General features: G+C 38.8%; 2 protein-coding genes across 2 annotated transcripts; one reads left to right on the forward strand and one right to left on the reverse strand.

Moving 5' to 3' along the window:
- The first annotated feature begins 204 nt into the window (after window positions 1-204).
- On the forward strand, window positions 205-14,035 carry LOC23687562 (pro-resilin). The gene is made up of 3 exons (XM_011495267.2): window positions 205-451; window positions 552-632; window positions 13,578-14,035. Exons 1-3 carry the CDS (start codon window positions 371-373, stop codon window positions 13,704-13,706), a joined length of 291 nt encoding a protein of 96 aa, XP_011493569.2. The 5' UTR covers window positions 205-370; the 3' UTR covers window positions 13,707-14,035.
- On the reverse strand, window positions 13,915-22,540 carry LOC5578613 (probable ATP-dependent DNA helicase HFM1). Its single transcript, XM_021838536.1, has 5 exons — window positions 22,432-22,540; window positions 21,716-22,364; window positions 14,726-15,182; window positions 14,041-14,166; window positions 13,915-13,932 (listed from the first exon to the last, which is right to left on the reverse strand). The coding sequence occupies exons 1-5, from the start codon at window positions 22,538-22,540 to the stop codon at window positions 13,915-13,917; spliced, it is 1,359 nt and encodes a 452-aa protein (XP_021694228.1).
- Between the last annotated feature and the right edge of the window lie 267 nt (window positions 22,541-22,807).

Consider the following 22,807-nt stretch of genomic DNA (forward strand, 5'->3'; position numbering starts at 1 on the left):
TTTGAGAAACTCATTTCAATTTTTGAAATTTTGGCCGCCTTCGAACCACGGTGGTCGATTCAACCGCGCCAGTGCATATGACATCTTTAGCGAAAAAGAGGCTCGGCGCGAGCGAGCGCCGGATCTACTGGAAGCACCCCCAAAACGGACCCACGCCGCGCGTCCTAAAGTTCAGCATTCAATCAGAATGCTGCTCCTTGGGGGAGCCCGTATAAATAAAGACCTTAGCCCGTTTGGGATGCCGCAGTTGCTAGTTGCCGATCGATTGAGGCTGGTGTGTGAATCTGTATTTAGTTGCTCTATTAGAAACGTGATGCTACTGAGCTGTTAATAGCTCATTATTCGGAAGGAAGAATCTGAACCATCCAAAATGTTCAGGCAGTTGTTCATAGTGATCTCGCTGGTGTATTTTGTGCATTCGGCCCCACAGGGAGGCGATAAATATGAAGCTGTAAGTGGGAGATGATACTTTGGATGAGTGATTGCAGTGATTCGATAGACCAAAGATGAGTTATTTGATAAGTGATGAAATCTATCTTTTTGGATTGCAGTACCAGTATCAGTACGAGGTGAAGGATCCAGAGAAGCAGTTATTCTTCGATAAGAACGAAGCAGGAGATGCATCGGGCAAGGTAGGTTTAAATTTATCCATTTTGCAGTGATAGCACAACGTAACAAAAAAGTAGTTAATGCAACAAGTTGCAGAATGATAATTTTTACAGCACAAGTCGTATTTTTATCCAACGGGCCTTGCCGAGTTGGATAATTACGACGACCGCTGTAAAAATTGATTTCTGCAACGAGTTGCGTATAACATTTTTTTGCAATTTCTCATCGTAATAGGCTGATTTTCATCACGCCCATCTGTCATGAAACAGCCTACTTTCCTGCACTGAAGTATGCAGTGCGGGAATAGTCTTACGCAACTCAAACCAGTGCTGTAATGATTCATTACGCAACGCTTTCCCATTACGCAACTGTGTTGAGTTGCGTAATGAATCATTACACAACCATTTTTCAGGAATTGGATAATGATGGTGAATGCATTCTGATATTATTTCTGATACCCTCAAGTGTTCTTCTACGAAATTGCAAAAAATGTTGTACGTAACTCGTTGCAGAACTCGGTTTTTACAGCACTCGTCGTAATTATTCTACGATTTACGGATAATTTTACGACTCGTGCTGTAAAAATCCTCATTCTGCAACTTGCTCCGTAAACTACTATTTTGGAATTTCTCATCGTAATAGGCTGATTTTCATCACGCCAATCTGTCATGAAACGGCCTACTTTCCTGCTCTGAAGTATGCAGTGCGAGAATAGTCATTACTAGTGATCCTTTATATGAGAGATACGCGGAAGTAAAATGGAATGATTTGGCTACAGACCAGCAGTGCTGAATTCGCTCAGCGTCGAGAATAATATTGTAACACGGATATGACTTTCTCATTTCTGAGAAGTGTATTTTGTTTCATTATAGATCTTTGAGCTACATTTCCCTGCTAATAATCGGCAGAAAAAATCAACAACTAAATATTACATTGACAAAAATTTAAAAACAGAAAAACATTTCATATTTCTGCTCTATGCAAAATAACTTCAACCGAAATAATTTCAAGCGGAGTTCATTACTTCTCAAGAAAATTTCATTCGTTCCATAGAAAAGAAAAGAAAGAATCCCTTTTCAGTGTAATGAAAAATTGAGGCAGAAACAGTTTTTTTTTTCAGTTTTTCTAAGCGGTGTAATTTTTCATGAAAAATATCATCCATTCCGACTTATACTTCATTAACACCAATCCCATATCTTTTTTTCAGATGTTTTAGAAAATTTGCAATTGCTTTGAAAAAAAATCTTTGTTTTTCCGATGCTTCGATTAAAATATGGGTTTTCAAAGAAAAGGTTTATATGGTCATTTTCCACAAAATTAGCCATAACTCAAAAACGAAAAAAGTACATTTATGCTTATGAAATTATTTTCTCAAAAATATTTTTTTGAAAATTTTTCCAAGAGTTGGAGCATAGTTTTTCCAGCTTTTCTTTACAAATTTTCTCAACGGTGGAAAATTTTGTGGAAAACTTCTTCTTTCTGGCATTACGTCCCCTACTGGGACAGAGCTTGCTTCTCACCTTAGTGTTCTTATGAGCACTTCCACAGTTATTAACTGAGAGCTTACTGTGCCAAATGACCATTTTTGCATGCGTATATCGTGTGGCAGGTACGATGATACTCTATGCCCAGGGAAGTCGAGAAAATTTCCAACCCGAAAAGATCCTCGACTGGTGGGATTCGAACCCACGACCCTCAGCTTTGTGGAAAACTGTTTCCGGTTAATATTTGTTTTTTATTTCTGAGAAAATTTGCTTTCTTTTTCAAAAAAAAACCTTGTTTCTACGATGCTTCTTTCTTGAGTTATGATTTTTCAAAGAAAAGGCTCAAAATGGCACATTTGCACATTTTTTGCAAAATTGGCCATAACTCAAAAACGAAAAAAGTACATTTCAAAAATTTCAGCGATTAAAGTTTATGAAATTATCCTCTCAAAAATATTTTTTTGAAAATTTTCCACGAGTTGGAGCATAGTTTTTCAGGCTTTTCTTTACGAATTTTCTCAACGGTGGAAAATTTTGTGGAAAACTTTTTACAGTTAATATTTTTTTTCATTCCTGAGAAAATTTTCTTTCATTTTCATAAAAAAAACTTTGTTTCTACGATGCTTCGTTCTTGAGTTGATTTTTCAAAGTAAGTAGTGTCAGAGGCAAACAAAAAAATTCCAACTGAGCTTTCCGGGAAAATAAGCGACCCTGAATTTTTCTCAATTGTTTTTTATTCATATATTGATGAGCCCTGCCTGTGGAAAAAGTTTCATGAAAATCTGAGACCCTTCGGCCCACTTTGTAAGGAAATAAAAAATAATCCCCACTTGCATTACAGTACTGACGTGTTTGGAACATTTCCATAAATTTTCCATAGTAGTTTTCCTGGCTCCATCCCATTACTCCGAACGCCATTACCCCGAACGCCACTACCCCGAATGGGTCACTACCTCGAATGCCATTACCCCGAATGGGTCATTACCCCGAACGCCACTACCCCGAATGAGCCATTACCTCGAATAATATGAGATATAGTGCAGTTTCTTGTTTTGCGGCCGAAAAAGTTGGCCTTTATGAAAACTGGAAACTAATGGCGCGTAAAATTCGTCGGTAAAATGTTCATCATATATTTTCCCTTCTTTAATATGTCAGCTATTCTTTCGAAATATCTTGTTAGCAACTACCTTCTTCTAATTATTTCTGAGAGAGTGCCTGTTTATCAACTCAGCGGGGCACCTTCGCAGTTCAAGGGTTCATTCACAAATTTCATGACGACAAAAATTGCTATTTTTACACCTACCCACCCCCTCGTACCATTTTTGTATGGAAATTTCACATATTATGTATGGCCTGTAACATTTTGAGGACAACCCACAACATTTGTTGCCCCCTTAAGCGTTACGAAATTTGTGAATGGGCTTTTAATAAAATAAGCCTTTTATTGACTGAGAGCTTTATTTGACAATTTACCATTCTTATGCATGTGCCTCTATGCTCAGGGTTGCCAAGGAAATGCTCAACGTCCATAACCCTCAAAATGGTCTTGCTGAACAGCTGCGTGCTCACCGGTATTTGTACTTCTTGGTGGTTTTCATACTTCAATTTTGTTTTTAAACAAATATTTTCCTTTCTCTTGAATATGATAGGTTGTGCCAAAGCATTACGTTGTTACAGTGGTCATTCACGTCATAGCTGCAAACATTTCACCAGAAATTTGCCCTTCTTTCTTAAATAGGCCGTTCTTTCAAGATTTCGTTGGATTAGCTAGTCACTAATATTTCCATATAGAACAGCTGTTTTTTAAAGGAATATGTCCTGAAGGCATTCACTAAAGTGAATCCTGCTATAATTCTAATCAGAAATTTTCCCTTTCTATTACCTACTTGTATTAAAATAGACTGGTCGCTTATGGATTTGCTCACCACTTTTCTGCCTCATAATTTCTTCATTGGCTCGAAAAAAAATTGTGGTTATCTCATCGAAATTCAAATTAATGATACCACAAACCAACGAAAGTTAGAAAGAGTACTGTAGCGGTAATCAGAGGCCGCCGTTTTTCTTACATGTACAAGTGTATTAACGTTTCCTTGCTATAGCGGAATGGGTGCCTATCAGGATGGTCTTTACGAGGGACCATAGAACAACAGTTGCAGCGACTATCTCAGGGTGATCTTCCATTACCATCGTTTACGAAACAAACTCTTTAAGAAGATCTTAATGCTAGTAGATCGACACTTACACAAATGCGTAAAGGAAGTGGGTACCGACGTCCAATAATAGACTTGACCACATCCTAAGTTTGTGCATATTATAGCTATCCCTTTCGTAATAAATTTACCCTTCTTTTCGAAATAGGCTATTCTTCAGAGCATTACAATGTGGCTGTGAGAATCGCACCAAAATTACGGGACAAATCCAAACAAAACTTAGCATGTAAAAATTATTTGTTGAAAAACTAGCTGCTTTTTTAACTTCTAACATATGAAAAATACATCGTTGAGCCAAACTCGTAAAATTCTCATGAGGAATCATGCAATTATCTCCCCGCTCCTTAACTAGAATAAGTCTCAAAATGTTATGAATTCGGGGTAATGACCCATTCGGGGTAATGGCTTTCGGGGTATTTGCGTTCGGGGTAGTGTCATAGAGTCAGTTTTCATATAAACTTACATTGTCTTTGGGCCACCTTTAAATCTCCCCCTATAAAGCTGAAAAATTCATTTGGTAAGGAAGATATGGGAGATTGAATTGTCAAACATTTTCAAAATTTGAATCACCCTAATACGAATCAGCCCGGAGATCCTTCAGAATTTCTGTAAGTTTCCGCAGCGCCCTAAGAAACATCTTAGTCCGTCTAAGTGAATGTCCACCGCCAATCTCGGCGGCTACACGCAATTAGGTTATCAAAGTTTTCAAAATAAGGAAGTTTTGCATTTTTTTTTTTTTACTTTTGGCAGGCTCAGGAGTTTTGCATTATGCGGTGCGCATTTACAATTAGGATATTTCAAATTAAGACTGTTTCTGGGTGTTGCATCGACGGGACAACTGTCCAGCGAGTCAGCTAAAATAGCTTTACTCTGTGTTTGGCGAGTCCCCTTGGTAGGACTCGAAAAGGACAAAAAAAAAAAAAAGGGTCCTCTTCTTCTTTTTGAGGCACCATTTCGGTGACCTTTCCTGACGAGTGTTGAACTAGCTGTAAGTTAAAAGACACTAAAATAAAGAAAAAAAAAACAACAAAAACGAAAACTGAGAGCAAAGATACAAGTTCAACTTTCTAAGGGTAGTTTATCTAAAATTTTAGCAAAAATGTGAAACAAGATGCAATTATTGTGAAGTGGATTAGATTGGCTATGGTCTACTGAGAGTCAATGACTCGACGATTGCGTAAAATAATAATATTATTTACTTCCAGACTCGATGATCATTATTTAAACCAGAGAATAATAAAAAAAAATGTAAGATTCTATGAGAATAATCAAAACGAATTTATCAGAAATTAAAAAAATATACCAGGCTATTCCAGAAGGCAGATTCCAGAAGAAAGTTTGCTATGAATTCATTTTAAAATGAATCCCTATCTTTATTTATTGCGTAGATACCAATGCCATCGAAGGTGCAAGACATATAGGCAAAAGTTATACCAAAAACTTTCCAAATATTTGACTAGTAATATTTTTTGAAATTCCGAAAACATCTCGGATCATTTCAACAAGAGTTCTGTAAAATATCATCAATCTATTTCGCCAGAAAATTCTCATCGAAATAAACTAATATTTCTCCAAGAAATTGCCTAAAGAGTTCACCCAAGAATAGGGTCCTAAAGCCCTGCCTCAATTTTAGAACCAAACGCTTAAGTTTAGGGCGGAAACACATGTTTACTCAATTTTTAATTGATTTTCATTGGTTTAAGTGCAAAAAACATTTTTTTATGATTTTGTCACACCTTTTGGTTTAAACTCAAATGATGGGTATATTTTGTTTTCCGTGTCCCTTCCGAAATGTCAGATAGGAACAACCCCAGTGTTCAAACTATATGCCCTGTGGCATTTTTGTCGAAAAAGTGAATGTCAAACAAGATCACAAGTGTCAAGGTTCATATTCGAAACCATTTTTGAAATTGAAGTTTAAAAATGTTATAGCCGTTATTTGAGCTGGAAAACTTGCTGAAGTAGTTGCAATAACATGCTCTTTCGTATTATTAAATAAAAACAAGAATTCATTAAACATTTTAGGACCCAATTGTCATTGGGTACTCTCTGTTTTCTAGAAATTCTGTTTGTACATTCGTTCAAGTATATTCCATAAAATCCTTCAAAGAAATATAAAATTGTCTACAGAAATTCCGTTGAAAACTTCCGGTTTCTAACAAACCGATGTCTTTGAAATCTCCAAAAGTCTGCAAAATAAAAACCAGCTTTTTACGCTCGTCATGCTATAAAATATTTGACACAAGCACTCTACCACCACTGAACTGAAACTCGAAAATAAATCCTTAGTAATCCATGATAATTTTCATTGCTGAGTGACAACTCAAACTAAAATATAATTCTGATTTGCATGTATAACTCCTTAATCGCCTTTAATCATTCCCTTGCTATTTTAGGTTTCATTTAGATCAAATCCGGAGACGCACAAAGAATATAGAACCAATTCCCCACAATTCCCAACTGGCTGTCCGGGCAGCCAGGGCTCCGCCGGTGCGGAAGTCTTGGTCGTCAGCCCCAAGCTGCTGGTCTAGCCAACCGCAGCTTCCGGGGTGGGCACCAAAGGCCTCTTTCGACTTCCAGGTCCCAGGGCGTTTCGGATGGGGGAGATTTCGGCGTGGTGATCCTATTAAAATATAAAATTGACCTTGAAACTCGTGGTTTATTTAAATGGCTTGGCTGGCACACTATTTTGGCGGGACGTATCAAACTGTTTGAGCTCGCCGGACTTCGTAAGCGAGCGTCGTAGGCAATGGGCGCAATACTCGGGGGTGATGGAACCAATCCGGAACAGGTGGGGCGAGATGGACAGGGTACGAGGCGACAATCACGTGGTGGTTTTTGGGCTCGGGTACTGGCTGTTGCTGATGAGAAGTCGGTGAGTGATGGCACGCAGATTTATCGTTGGAATACACTGGGTGCCAACATGATTCTCTCGACGGCTTGGTACGGTTGACTTGCGGCGGTAATGATGACCTTGCGATTGCTGTGACTGTTGTGCGGGCGATTGACTTCGCAACACCAATGTAGGGACTTTTCGGGTCGATAGGCTAACTACTCCTGAACTCCCTATCTGATGTCACCGATACCACCTTTTGAGCCTCGCGGTTTTCTTCTCTCGAGAGTGAGCCATTCTCACTGTATCCGCTCCCATCGATGCCACCTTCACTTCGCCTTCAAAAATTCACCACCCACCAGTCGGTTGTGTGCGTGCTTGATCGCCGCAGCCATCGATCATGGTTTAAATTAAAAGTTAACTATCTTACAATATTTAACCCTAACACCACACCAATCAACAAACAAGTTACCGTTCGGTAACAAGTGAATGAAGATCGGGACGCCTAATTCCCCGAAGGACAACGTTGGAGTCAAGAACCCACCTAGGCGGAACCCTAGAAGATCCTGCTGAACTCTCTTTCAGTCAAGAACAACTGCTACAACTAAAATTCAATAACTCGGCAGCATATGCCAGCGGCTTCTTCATCTCTGCCAAGGCTGGGTCCCACACTGGACCTGCACTCGGTGGAGCTCTGTTGAAGACTGAAAACGGCCCATTATTCGAACCAGAAAGTCCTGAAATGGCAACAACCGATACCACACAAAAAACCCCTGTCTACAACCCCGTTTTGGAGACATCTTTCTTCGCCCCACTTGGACTGGAGGCTATGAATGCACAGCTCTATGATATCTTGCGTTGCTCCCGCCATGGAACTTCTACCTAGCTGTTCCACAGACTACACAGTTAAAAATAATTAAGATTACACGTCATGTAAACTTTATTTATGCGATGTAAACATGATATCATGTAAATTTCAGTTTGAAATCATGTAAAAATGTGTTATATGTCATGTAATCACTCAGAATCCTGCTAGATTACATGACATATAATTGAAGTTTACATGACATATCATGTAAATATCCATGATATTCCACGCTCCGATTATGTGCATTATATGTCTCAGAAATTTACACGTTTCGTTCGAACTGTGTACAACAGCGAATACCTTCGAAGTCTCAGATCAGCAAACCCTGTAACTCTGGCGAATATGGGACCTCTATTCGACGCAGCGATGTTGGAAACCACACACGGCCCTCTATCCAAAAATCCAAAAATTTCGGCAACTAAAAAGGGAGGCAGAAAAACAAGCTGTAGTAATCGTTCAGTGTTTGCATTACAATGGAATATGAACGGCTACTGTAACAATCTTGCAGACCTAGAGTTGCTGGTAAATGAACAACATCCGGCAATGGACCAGTGCACGAGTTCATTATTTGACGTTTGAGCGGTGCCGTGTTATTTATGTGGCCATGGTAACGAGTGAATATGGCACCGCACAAACGTCAATTTAGTGAACTCGTGCATTGGTTCATTATGGCGATCGCGTTAATCTCTACATAATGAATAACACTCTTCGAAAGGGTTACCAATGGTCAATCAAAATAAGCATAAGCATAAGCATAAGCATAGATGACCGTACAATTCGTAGTTGCTACTCCGTGATTGACCAGAACAATCGAAGTTGCACAGGGAATTAATGAATGGGGCTTGGGATTAGCTTACCATTCTTCAATGTGCACAAATCGAGAGCTCAAATTTAAAAGTCAATAACGGCGCCGGCCACGTCCTTACGGTCATCGGGGAAGGGAAGGAATGTTAGTGTGACTACCGTTGTTACTAGAGACCGAGATCACCTCTGCATCTCCACGGTTGTCATGGAGAGGATATTGGGTTAGTGGGATAAGGTAAAGATCTGGGAGTCACCAATGTTTGGTGATGCGAGCCATGATATAATCACGCCTAACCGGATTCGCGAAATAATTCGATGATCGCATTAAACGCCGAACAAGTGTTCGTCACTCGCCCACGCAAGAGCAAGCGACGCGATCAATAGATCAAACACTACTAGCGATCCGCGGCGCTTTTTCATTTCTCTGAGCGAACGACGCGCGACAAGTTTGATCCTGCCCCCATCGCCCGCCCCCGCAGGAGCAAGCGTCAAGGTCGAAGGATCAAACACTACTTACGAACCGATCACTTTTTCACCGCTTCACTACCGACGCGCGACATATTTGATCCTGCCCTCATCACCCGCTCCCACAGGAGCCAGCGTCAAGGTCGAAGGATCAAACACTACTCTATTCAAAAGATGTTTTTATTAATGACGAAAACTGAAAATTACATGTATATATTTTAAATTATATGAAACAGGAATAATGCCGACACTTGTAGTGACGAACTATACATAGTTTGTTTGAAAATTACATATGAGTATTACTGTGCATTTTGTCTCGATATGGTACAAGTTTTAAAAAATACGTCAACATTCACAATGTCGAACAATTCAAAAGATAATTTTTAATAACGTATAAAAGAGACAAATATATGTATATTGAAATTGTATAAGAAAAAAACATAATGCCGACACTTATAGTGACGAACCATACAAAGTTTGTTTTAAAATTACTTAAAAGTTACGCTTTCAAGAAAATATGTGTTATCACAAGAATGAAACGAACTCACCAGTAGGTAATCCATCCTCGACTGAACACAAAACTGATACTGACAGCAAAACTTCTTGGCGTCCCGAAAACAAACCGTCTTGCTTGTGCCTTCCAAATACCTACCCAGCAAGACGCTCCAAAACAGAAAAAAAATCTTAGGAGCCGAAAACACGCGCGAAACCGTGAGCCAAATCTATCGGACGACGCAAAACCGAACTGTCCTGCTTGGGCTTCACGAAGCACTACCCAGCAAGACGCTTGAAAACAGGAAAAAAAAAATCTCCGGCGACGAAAACATGCGCGAAAACATGCGCGAAAACGTGAGCCAAATCTATCGGACGACGCAAAACCGAACTGTCCTGCTTGGGCTTCACGAAGCACTACCCAGCAAGACGCTTGAAAACAGGAAAAAAAAATCTCCGGCGACGAAAACATGCGCGAAAACGTGAGCAAAATCTATCGGACGACGCAAAACCGAACTGTCCTGCTTGGGCTTCACGAAGCACTACCCAGCAAGACGCTTGAAAACAGGAAAAAAAAAAAAAAAAATCTCCGGCGACGAAAACATGCGCGAAACCGTGAGCCAAATTTATCGGACGACGCAAAACCGAACTGTCCTGCTTGGGCTTCACGAAGCACTCTCGGTTACCAATGGTCAATCAAAATGGGCTCAAACTCGTTCCAGTCTGTGACGATTGGTGTCGCCTCGGATCTGCCTTTCACAGTGGTCCCGTTAAGCACCGACCAAATAGCTGTAGCAATTCGCATATCATGGCCGCTTCCGGTATCAGTAATATCCACATATCTACCAAACTTAGAAACTCAGCTTTGTGACTTGGTTGATTAAGTTTCAGAGCCAGTCGTTCTCCTCGGAGATTTTAACAGTCATCATCACACATGGGGAAGCAGAAAATCTGACGTACTGCTATCACAAATTTCGCCGTTCGCCAAAACCTCGGTGTAGTGAAGTAAATAAAATAAAAATAATAATAAATACTTGTGAATTTATATTTGAAATAAATCTGAATTATTACACTATGTTTTGTTTGCACATCTGGCAGCACAGATCGGCGTGACAAAAATATGACGAAGCCTTGTGACATCTTTTGTACCTTTGAGTATTTTTCGGAGAAAAACTGAGAGAGATTCTTATTGGAAATATGCTGAATGGTATGCTTACGTATTGAGCGTAGGACGATAGCGGTACTTCTATTGGAATGTATGTGTAAGAGAGAAGTACCGTTGCTTAGCGACGAGCCGACTGAAAATCATTCTTCAGACGATTTTTGTGTCGTACAGACGCGTTTGAAAAAGTGTGAAAATAATTTCAAAAAAATGTATTCGGCCGGTTACCATTGTGGTAACCGGCCGAATACATTTTTTCTGAAATTATTTTCACACTTTTTCAAACGCGTCTGTACGACACAAAAATCGTTTGAAAAAGTGTGAAAATAATTTCAGAAAAAATGTATTCGGCCGGTTACCACACTCGGGATTTTGAACGATGGGGCACCTACGTTCATCCGAGGTCGAGTGGAGTCCGCCATAGATCTATCAATTGTATCTGCATCAATTCTCAGCCGTTTCCTTTGGTCAGTTAACGATGACACCCGGGGTAGCGATCACTTTCCCATATCGATCACTATTGCAGAAACAACGAAACCCGATACATCCCCTTGCACTTGCTGGCTTTATAACAAAGCAAATTGAACGGAGTTTCAGGTGGCGCTAGAATATGCTCTCAATAAAGCTAATGGGAAATCAGTCGGATCGGAAGGTACTTCAGAATTGGGTTGAATGGGAAAAGACTGTTGATAAATCGAAAATGGTGTAACGAAACCCACCAAAATATTGATCGTCGACAGCACGACATAAAAATATAGTACACCGTGGTCGACAGCATGCTTTTAGACCTGGTCATAGCACAGGAACGACTAGGACAAATTCTAAATGAAGCAATTGGACGAAGCGAACGAAATAAATTGTCAGAATAAAAAACAATGAAAACCATGTTTGTCAAGGCTTGTTGAGGACATATTTCCAAGTTTCAGTTCAGTAGTGGTGCCAGCTTCTGTCAGATATTTTATGGCATATTGTTTTTATGGCGAGCGAAAAAAACTGGATTCGTACATCTAATCTCTAAAAGAATTTATAAAAAAATCTAGGTGCATTTTTCATGGTTTCCCTGCGGATAAACCCCTGAATAATATTTTGTGGTAAAATCTTAAATACACCCATCAAATCATGAATAATCTCCGAAAATATATCTAAATAATTTTGAAACTTATGCATAAATTTCTGGGGGAATGACGGAAGAAGAAGCCTTGAATGGAATCCACCGGAATGTTTTGGAAAACATTCCGGAAGAATGTTTGTAAAAACTTCTTCTCCTCTCTGGCTTTACTTCCCAACTAGGACAAAGCTTGTTTCTTAGCTGAACACTAAGCACTTCCAAAGTTATTAACTGAGAGCTTTCTTTGCCTAATTGACCATTTTTTCATGTGTACATCGTATATCGTGTGGCAGGTACGAAGATACTCTAAGCCCTGGGATGTCGAGGAAATTTCCTTTGCGAAAAGATCCTTCACCGGTGAGATTCGAATCCATACCCCTCAGCTTGTCTTGCTGGATAGATGCGTGATTATCGCTACGGCTATTTAGATAATTCTTTTGAAAGAGTTTTGGAGCAAATCAATGGATCAATAACTAATGAAGACCAAAGAAAAATCCGAAGATAAATCTCAGGAACTTTCTTGGACCATTCTAGAATAGAATAGAAAGACTATTTCCAGGAGAAATCTATTAAACAAAGCTTGTAGATTTTGTATGAATAATTGTAAGGATTCTTTAGGAGAATTGAAATAAGATTTCCTAAAAAGAAATCGTAATAAAATCTGGTGTAAGTTCAAAATCAACTATTGGACGTATTTTTTTTTTATATATATATGCACTCCGTGCTCGTGGCCACTACTGTGCCGGACTCAGATGATCTGTACCTTCTTTATCGATACAGATCTATTTTCAACTTATCTATATTTACATCTAGTTTCACTCTCTCCTACTCTTTTACTCTCGTCTCTCACACCGAGCAGGTAGGAGAGAGCTCTGCTATTAGTGAGGCTAGCTGCCTGCGAAGAGGGTCAATTTGTCTCAGTCACCATCTGATACTGACGGAGGATGGATGTGCTCCCCAAAGCACGGTCCTCCGTGAGGCGTCTTCTGGTGGCTGGACGGTTTTTTTTTTGTGGAGGGGCTGGGAATCGAACCCATGATCTTCCGCTTATGAAGCGAAAGCGTAACCTCAAGGCTACAGACCCCCCTAACTATTGGACGTAATCAGGAGGAAATGCTGAAAAACTGTCAATTGGGTAATTGCGGGAAGATTGTCAGCAAGAGTAAATAATATGTATACTGGTTATTTTTCTGGTAATATCGTAAAGCTTTTAGGTTTCTAGTGAAATATATGCATCAATCTATAGATCAAACTAAACACTGATGAATCATCCAGAAATTTATGTACTTTTTCATGGAGGAAATATTTTAATTAATTCCTAAACTGCCCATAAACGCATGTCAGTCCCATGTTTGCTGGATTTCCTATTCACATGGGACAATTATGCGTTTATGGGCAGTAAAGGCATCTCAGAATTAAGCTCGTATAGCATACAAAAGTCGTTGATTTTAATTTTGGAAATAAAATTATTTTAATTGATATTTTTAGCGATTTAGAAGTTGATGCAAATGAAACTAACAAGCGTATTTCCTCTTCCCCAAGGTCTCCGGTCAATATTCGGTGTGGCTCCCGGACGGACGCCTAATGACCGTCAAGTACAGCGTTGACAAGGAAAGTGGCTACGTTTCCGACGTGGATTTCAAGGAAAACGCTAACCCACTGTCTGGCTAGTAATATTCATCATTGTCATCATAATCATCGGATCTTCGCACAAAAATGGAACGAATCGGACTCAAGGCATCCTTGTAACGAAAGGGAGTAGATAGATAATTCTTAATTTCTTGGTTTTTTTTTTAATGGGAGCACTGGGCGTTTAATGTACTCATTTTACACAATTTCAACACACATACTGACACACATACCCAGACACGATACACAATTACATGGGATATAAATGCTAGTGAGAGTGACAACACCAACATCTTCAGACGAGTAGCACCTCTGTACAGTTTTAAGTTCTATTTTCTCTAGGTCGATTTCTAATAAATAAAAAAAAGGTACTTACCACGTTTTCTCTCTGGGTCATGATGACAGCCACTCCGAAAGTGTCGAACTGAGGCCGTCCAGCGCGGCCAATCATCTGGAAGATGCTACTTTCCGGATACTCCTCCATGCCGTAGTCGGTGTACATCTGCAAAGGCAGGGTTAGTGGTCACAAAAGGTAAGAATGTAGTTGAACCTCTCTACCGGCAGCATCATTTTTTTACAATCAACACTTCACTATTTTGGGTAAGGTGAACACTACAAATTTTCTAGACAAATTCCTGATTCTCAGAGCAGTTCAAGAAAGACTTAAAAGAACATGATGGTATTTTTTTAGAAACTCTTACCTAGAGAAATGATTGGAGGTATTCTTGGAAAAATTATACAGAGATTCCAATAAGATAAAAAAAATTCTTCAGGATTCATGTATAGCAAAATGTTTTGACAAATTAAAGAGTTACCATATCATGAAATACAGTAAGATTATTATTAACTCTATTAAAATGCCCTAAGCATAAACATAAAAACTTTAAATATCAAATTCAAAAATCCTTGTAAAATTGTTTAGTCAAATTTCTCAGAAAGCTCTAAGATCTTAAAAACAGAAGTTTTTCAATTGTGCAAAAATACCGAAAAAAAGGTTATCACGATTCCAATATTTTTAGTGGTGAAAAATGATGCTGCCGGTAGAGGAGGTAAGGGCGAACCTGTGTCGATTTGATGATCACCAAGTGCGCCGGTAGGTTCACTCCCATAGCAAGACCGCTGGTGCAACACAGAACCGGAATGCGTCCAGCCCGGAACGCGTCTTCGATCAGCTGTCGATCCGCAATGCTCAACCCGGCATGATGATAACCAACTCCGGCCAACAGCCGCCTTTTGAGATCGCCATTCTGCAGCTGGTTGGCCACGACCTGGAGGGCCGAAACCTGATCCGGAGTCAAACGTAGCGAATGCTGTTCAACCAGATGTTTAGAAGCCGATTCCGTAGCTTTGCGAGTGCTACAGAAGACGAGCGATGGACGACCACTGGAATACTTGCAGATGACTTCAAACAGCTTGTAGTTCAAATTCATGTCGAATCGGAACGGGGATGTGCTGGGGTCACAGTAGTAACCGAGCACGTGCTTGTCGATCTTGATGGGACGACGAGATTCGGAGATACTGCGGAGAATGGAGTTTGTTTAATCTCTTCCGGCAGTGATGCATTTTGAACTGAACGCGAGCCAAAAATGAACGGAGCGCGTTCAAATTTTGAACGAGAACGCAGTAAACATTGAACTCTCGAGCCAGAGCCTGTCGTTGCTCTCGAACGGCCCGTTCAAAACGCAATGCATTACAACGGTAATCGGAGCATGGGCTAGGTTTATACCTGGAAAATATTTCATAAACTGATGATAAGTTACATTTAATTATAATAAACATAGCATTTCCAGCTTTGAGCAGCTACAAAACAACTTTGGCACGTTCAGATGCCGTGAAATCTGTCAAAACCATCTGCGTTCAGTTTTCTGCTCTCTAGCGTTCAAATTTTTGAACTGAACAATGAGCAAGCCTACTTGATCACTCCGTTCAAAAAATTGAACTGGAACGCGAAATGAACGCGTTCAAATGCATCACTGTCTTCCGGCCGTATTATTATTCCTCAGACCGTTATTATCAGTGAAAAATCTCTCTCACATCTGTGCTCACAACTGCATGTTCGTGAATCATTCTATAGCACATAGGTTCCCAAACTTTTCGAGTGCACGACCCACCTAGCCCTCTGGCGTGTTCTTCGCGACCCACCAGGTGAAAAATGTTGATACATTAGTTTTCCACCTAAACTTTCGAAGTCTATCGTTACTTTATTGGAAACGATATGTACCTAGAACGTTTAAATTACAGAGTTTTCGATGTTGCCAACATTTCAATGTCACTAATTCTGGTTCAAATAATATTGTTCACATCGAAATATTATATTCAACCTTAATACATTTTTTATGGAAATATAAACTTTACATAGAATTTCAGGAATCAAGAAAAAAAAGTTTTTCTAAACTAAAGTTATCAATTTTGTGATATTTTCGATGGTTAATTTTTGCTCGACTAGAAATTTTAGCAGTAAGAGTGCAGTTTATTATTAAAAATCACTGACTCCCAGTATTTGTGATAAAATTTGCTGAACAAATATTGTAAAATTTCATTTTTGGCTAAATTTCATGTTTCATGAATTTATGTTTCAGAATTTTGACACAGAAATATAGTATGTAAATCTATGCATTTAACCAAACTCCTTGCACATTAGCGTTGATGTAAAATAGTTCACCATATTTACGCAAAACTTTTATTATATGAAAAATTAAGTTTGTTTTGAACAAAATATTTGACAGCTTCAATTTTTTAATATTGTTCCAAGAAAATTTGAAATGCCATGTCAAGCTGTGATCATCAGTAGGCAGAGCCGTAGCGTGGCCTCACAGCGCCCTTGGCAAACCTCCCGTTGGGCGCCCCTATGATGCAATTTTGTATGTGATTGAAGTTTTCGTTGAACAGGTATACTTTACTAGTAGCTACTGTATAGCTACTTTAAGGTGACAAAAGGCTTCACAAAGGTCGAGTAAATTTTATAAAATATAACACAAAAATGCCTGTAGGAGGCCCTTTTCCACTTTAAATAAACTTTAATTGTAGTTATACAGTATTACTAGCTTAACGTATACCGTTTATATGCATATATTGCAGTTTTTGCTTGGGATACTAGACAATTACCATAAAGATCTTTTTAAAATACTAGGACAACTCTTAAATGAATGCATATATTAAATTGCGACTCAAGCATTCACTAATTTAGAGTCCATTAATATAATTAGTAAATATCAAAGAAACGTGTACAACACAGTTCTTCTTGAAAACTGTGTAAGATTTTATAAAATATGTTTTGAAGAAATTTTTAATAAATCTACTGTTCATGAGGCACTTTTGCGGAAACAATTGAAACAATTCTTAAAATCAATAGTTTTTATTTTTAATTTCTTAAATACATTTTTTTTATTTCTTGACATTGTTAATTATATTTTCATTTGTTAAAAAATGCAAAGGCTTCTGAATATTTTGTAATGATTTTGCCTAACAACTCCTTAAGAAAACATTTTTTTTGTTGTTTTCGCAAGAGTCTTCCAATGAGTGGAAGCAAATTCGTCAAATTCTTAGAATAAAATGCAATAAAAAACTTTTTATCAATTTTTTAGTGGAATCAGAGTAAATAATAAGATAATATGTGTTTCGTTATACCATTTAGAAATTTAATTCCTAAATAGTAAAATGGAAAAATATGAATTTGTTTTATTAGTTAATTAAAAGTTAATGGAATTTGCAACGAATTTATAAGCATCCCTTACTTAATAGCCTTGTTTCTGCGATACTCGTGTTAGTAATTAACTTAAAGAAAATTACATCTGTTCTAGAATCTCCAACATTTCCCTTTCTTGGTTGAATTTCAGAAATGGTATTTAATGTGATTTAAAATTTATTAATGCTAAATCATCTCCAGCGAATCAAAAATTAAAAAAAAAAAAATTAGCGTGGAATATGTTCATACTAGGGAAAAAATAAATTCAATCTTTTTAACTCATGTTTGCTTATCACTGACACGAAATTCTCTGAAAATGTTGTTCAGAATTCTGTAAGAGTTCCTCCCACGTGTAGAAATTTTTGAATATTCTGCCCAGCTGCACAGTGATGTCAAGGCGGGGAAAAGTTAAAAATAACTTTCACTAACAATTCTGAAAGCATTTTTGTATTTCTCTTCTAAATTCAAACCCACAATTTTTCGAAGTTTAAATAAAAACTGATTTTTTTACATTTCCTCAAAGAACGTTATCAAAATTATTGTGTTTGTGCTCCCTTGTGAAATGTATGGGGAATTATAATCAACTTCGACTAAATTTTCAAATGTGAGCGCACACTCGAATACATGCTCCGCTTAAACTATACACTATAATTTTCGGTTTTCGGTTGGTTGAAGAATTTAGGTGCTACAAATCTGTATGGCCAAAATGTTCAAATGGATCCAATGAACATTCTTGTTTAAATGTTGAAACAACATTTACAAATCATTTGAAAAATTCTAATGCAAATAAGTTGAACGTCTTTTTATCATGTTTTGTTGTTGCTTGGCTGATGCGTCATATAACTTGACAGATATGATGATCATGATGATATGATCGAAGAAGAGTCTATCATGCGATGAAGATAAATAGTTTCAGACGGCAATTATCTGGTCATTCATAGTAAGGGATCTTCATTTGGGCATGAACAATCCATTTCAAGACTTTCTATACCATTTGTATGGAGATAAATCACTGTGAGCTGTAATGAAAGGCCTGTTCAAGATTATCTGTCATAATGATCTACCGTACTCTGAGAACCGTGTTCAAGATGCTTTTAGGCTTTCAAAAAAACTGTTTAATTCTTATCAAGTTTATTTGAATATTTTTTTTATTTCCAATAGAACCTCCAAATAAATACCACAAACTTGATTTTTGCTCAAACCAGTTTTAATGGCTATTAAAAACCATTAGAGATTAAGCAAGTAACCATCATGTTAAAATTTGAAATAAATGTATGGGAATCATCCAAAATACTGAAAAGTATTTGAAAACGATTCAGGAATTGTTCTAATTTTCCATTATTATGTTAAAAAAATTTTGTTGTTGAAATTTGTTTTAGGACCTTATTTAATAAATGCCTTTCAAAATTAACAATATATTTTACGCATTTTGGCGCCCCCCAATGGCTGGCGCCCTTGGCGGGTGCCAACCTGGCCAACCGCACGCTACGGCACTGTCAGTAGGTACCTAACCATTTTTACTTCAATTCGGGGAGACATTTGAAAATGTAGAAAAAAAATCTAAGGCAATTAATACAAATTGAGTTTTTTTTCGCGACCCACCAGAGTGCAGCTCACGACCCCCCTGGGGGTCGCGACCCACAGTTTGGGAAACTATGCTATAGCACATCATATCTGCAATAGATCTTGCGAGAAATCTGTCGAAAACCTATAACGTAACTCGTCTAAGATTATACCTTCTACATATATTCTATTATATTCTATTCTATTCTTTTCTAATCTAAGTGCTTGCACAGCCAATATTGTTTCATTTCAGGGAGATAGATCAAATCGTTGGGAGTGGCTTTGCTAAGAATTTAATGCACTTCTCCTGGGATGGGACACAGGTATTTCACCCTTGTGCCTTGGCTTAAGCGCCTTTCCTCGCTCACTGGAAAGAGATGAAGACCAACCCATTTGCAATAAATTTAGTTGAATAATAGAAAATCAATCGTCTTCTGGTCTTCATTAAGAAAAAAAAATACATTTAAAGAGTATATCGGAACGAAATCACCTTATGGCTTATTAAGCCATTTTACGAGGCGTTTCGGAACAGCTGATAGCCGCAACGGCGTCAATTGACAGGAGACCTGCGGGATTAAATCCAGCTTGATTTTTAACAACTCATTATCTTACCAAACGGGAACATGGAGAAAATGACAAAAAAAAAAGATCCAAAAATGTTCATTACAACTACAACATTACACCTAGTCAGGCATTACAATCTAATCTGATCACTTTGATCATCTTCGGATGGGGAAAGATATTATCAGCAATCAAAGAGCGCTTCGATATGATTCCATCTCTCTATCAGATGATGATCTTGAAGCTTGTTCGGTGACATATGGGGATATTTTGGTTTTAAATTCGACTACACTGCTACACTCAAAATAATAGCTCCCTTAAATATATGTGCAATTGCATATACAGTGCTCAATTTTTGCTTTTCATTAGATTTATTTGCCCCACATACTCATCATATTCTCATCGAATACTTTCTATCCGAGTAACATTGAAAGTATGAGCGAGATTTACTTATGTGTATGCCATACCACATGGTATAAACGAAGATGGCCGCCGAAGAAGTGTTACATCGTTTGCTCTCGATAACTTGAAGGTATTTATTCAAATAGATATCGTTTAAAAAACATTTAAAATGATAATTCATCAAGATATAACGTCTGCGCAGGTATGGAAATACTTTTCAATCAACTACAACGACTGCGGGTTTTGGAAACAGCTAGCAAAGAAGGATGGAACTTTAGCGGGAGCAAATTGAACGAGATGTCGTAAAACTATTTATTTCCTAATATTTTTTACAGATAATATGCATTGAACTTTGGAGTAACGAAAAAAGTTTCTGTGTAACAATGTTTCCAATATAACTGATTAACAGAACAAAATTGTGTACCATGTGTTTTATGTAAGAAGAAACGTTGGAAACACCTTAAATTAATCAAGGTAGAACAATATATTCCATTGAGACATCCCCTGAAAAGTATGTGCCCGGTCTGTGGATTGTATGTGCAGACATCATTATTTCAATGAGAATAAAGATTGGCGATCATTCATTGATTTCGCACATACTTTGCATATGCAAACCCCCATTGCAAAAATCCATGTAGGTTTGCACATGAATCAAATAAAGACATTATCTTGAGTGTATGCTTTCATAGCTAATGTACGGATATTTTACTCAGTTAAGATGACTGATATTAGTAAATCCTACATGGTGAGCATTTTTTTTTGCTTGCAATGCTACAAGCTGAATAAGTTAGATCCGTTGATGAACCGCTGAGTATAGAAATGAAAAATTGTGAAAAATAGTGCTAAAACTGATTGAACTTTAAAAGAATTCTGATTTCAAATAGTTCCAATGAGCCTTGAATTTAACAAAGTCGGGGTTTTCCTACCAACAAGGTGTGGTTGAAAAGGGGGGTCCGTAGCCTTGAGGTTACGCTTTCGCTTCATAAGCGGAAGGTCATGGGTTCAATTTCCAGCCCCTCCACAAAAAAACCTGTCCAGCCACCAGAAGACGCCGCACGGAGAATCGTGCTTTGGGGAGCACATCCATCCTCCGTCAGTATCAGATGGTGACTGAGACAAACTGACCCTCTTCGAAGGCAGCTAACCTCACACGACTTAGGAACACCGCAAGAGCAATGGACTATGGCTTATGGAAATCGATTGGACTAAACAGCAGAGCTCTCTCCTACCTGCTCGGAGTGAGAGTAAAAGAGTAGAAGAGAGTGTAAGCATATGTAAATATAGATTAGGTCAAAATAGATCTGTATCGGTAAAGTAGTTACAGATGAACTGATTCCGGCCCAGTAGTGGCCAAAAGCACAAGAGCACGGAGTGCCTTTAAAAAAAAGGAAAAGGTATGGTTGGACCAAAATAGTATTACATAAAAAAATCCTCGGGTACAATAATATTAAAGTTGAGATAGCCGACAAACAAAAATTTATTAAAAATCTCGTTAATAAAGATAGAAAAAAAAACAGTATGTGCATGGGCATAAACTTAAATTCACAACATTGTTTTTGCTGTATATTTTTAAGAGTGTACACAAAACAAAACATTGTACCGTGTTTGGATGATATTTTAGCTTTGAAATACCTTTTCTTTTTAACAATTTTCTTTGAAATTGTGGACCCACCATCAAAACGGCGTAACTTTAAAACAGGCTATAAGATTTTTTTTACTTCATATTTTCTAGACATGCAGTTTAGCCATAGAAAACGACTAGCTAGCATAAATGGAGATTTTTTCCCTGATAATAACGGTTTGAGAAATACCACGCGTGTGAAATTCAAATCAAACTAACTTGTAGAAACAGGTCGTGTTCGCTTCTCCGACCCACGCGGCCAAATCCGCCACGTTGGGCGCCGTAGCGGACAGCGCTATAATCCTCATCGGGTCCACCACCGCCGATTCCCCTCCATCCCCCTCAACGAACCGATGAATGCTCCTCATCCGGGAAACCACGGCCTCCAACACCGGTCCCCGGTACTGGTCGTTCAGAATGTGCACCTCATCGATCATCACCAACCGGATCATCCGGACAAAGTTCACATTCTGGCGCCAGCGTCTCGTAATGGAGTTCCACTTCTCCGGCGTGGTCAGTATCAGATTGCAATCCGGCAAGTCCCAGAAATCCTTCATCTCCGTGTCCCCAGTGACCTCAGCGGTCTTTACTCCCAACGGCTCAAACTTACCTTTCCAATCTGCGAACTTCTCCGCGCAGAGAGCCTTTATAGGCGCAATATAGATCATCCGGTAGTCCCCCTCATAACGGGAATCCTCTAGCTTCATCAACAATCTTACCATGGCCAGTTCGAAAATGGCCGTTTTCCCGGAACCGGTCGGGGCACTTACCACCAGCGATTTGTCCGTATAAAGCATATCGTCCATGACTAGCGATTGAATCTCGTTGAACTGCCGGAACTCGTGGAAAACGTGCCGGAAAACGGGAGCTGGTTGGGGCGAAATGTTCCATCATCAAAAAAGGACCAAATCGAGACAAAGAATCCCGAAACTTACCGATTTCTTCCACCGAGCGGAGGTCACCTTGACGGCCCACGTACCTTTCCGGTCTGGGGTGGCTGGTCCAGTTGCGGCTGGAGAAGCCGGTCGACTGTTCCGTGGACATTTCTGGATTCATTGCTTCAAACGTCTAATTTCCCAATGAATAATCAACCATGCGTTCGCTTTGCGCATCACACACACGTGGTTTGTTTTGAATTTTCGTTGCGCAAAAGTGAAAGATTGCGCTTGGCGAAGCAGGCGAGGCGATGTCATACAGGCGATCGGCATGAACGGCTCGCGTCATCGGGCAGCGACGGTGAACAGTGGTTGGTTTGACATATTTAGGTGAACAAAATTTGAATCGAACATTTATTTAATGTTTGGCAGATTT

This window comes from Aedes aegypti, chromosome 1 (genome assembly GCF_002204515.2).
Source record: "Aedes aegypti strain LVP_AGWG chromosome 1, AaegL5.0 Primary Assembly, whole genome shotgun sequence".
NCBI lineage: Eukaryota > Metazoa > Arthropoda > Insecta > Diptera > Culicidae > Aedes > Aedes aegypti.

What these genes read in the sequence shown, in the direction of transcription:
- LOC23687562 (XM_011495267.2), top strand. Translation starts at nt 371, where the DNA reads ATGTTCAGGCAGTTGTTCATAGTGATCTCGCTGGTGTATTTTGTGCAT. An exon ending in GAGGCGATAAATATGAAGCT is followed by an intron (nt 452 to 551) that starts GTAAGTGGGAGA and finishes TTTGGATTGCAG; the next exon opens with TACCAGTATCAGTACGAGGT. An exon ending in CAGGAGATGCATCGGGCAAG is followed by an intron (nt 633 to 13,577) that starts GTAGGTTTAAAT and finishes CTCTTCCCCAAG; the next exon opens with GTCTCCGGTCAATATTCGGT.
- LOC5578613 (XM_021838536.1), bottom strand. Translation starts at nt 22,540, where the DNA reads ATGTCCACGGAACAGTCGACCGGCTTCTCCAGCCGCAACTGGACCAGC. An exon ending in AACACGACCTGTTTCTACAA is followed by an intron (nt 15,183 to 21,715) that starts GTTAGTTTGATT and finishes CATTCTCCGCAG; the next exon opens with TATCTCCGAATCTCGTCGTC. An exon ending in TGATCATCAAATCGACACAG is followed by an intron (nt 14,167 to 14,725) that starts GTTCGCCCTTAC and finishes CTGCCTTTGCAG; the next exon opens with ATGTACACCGACTACGGCAT.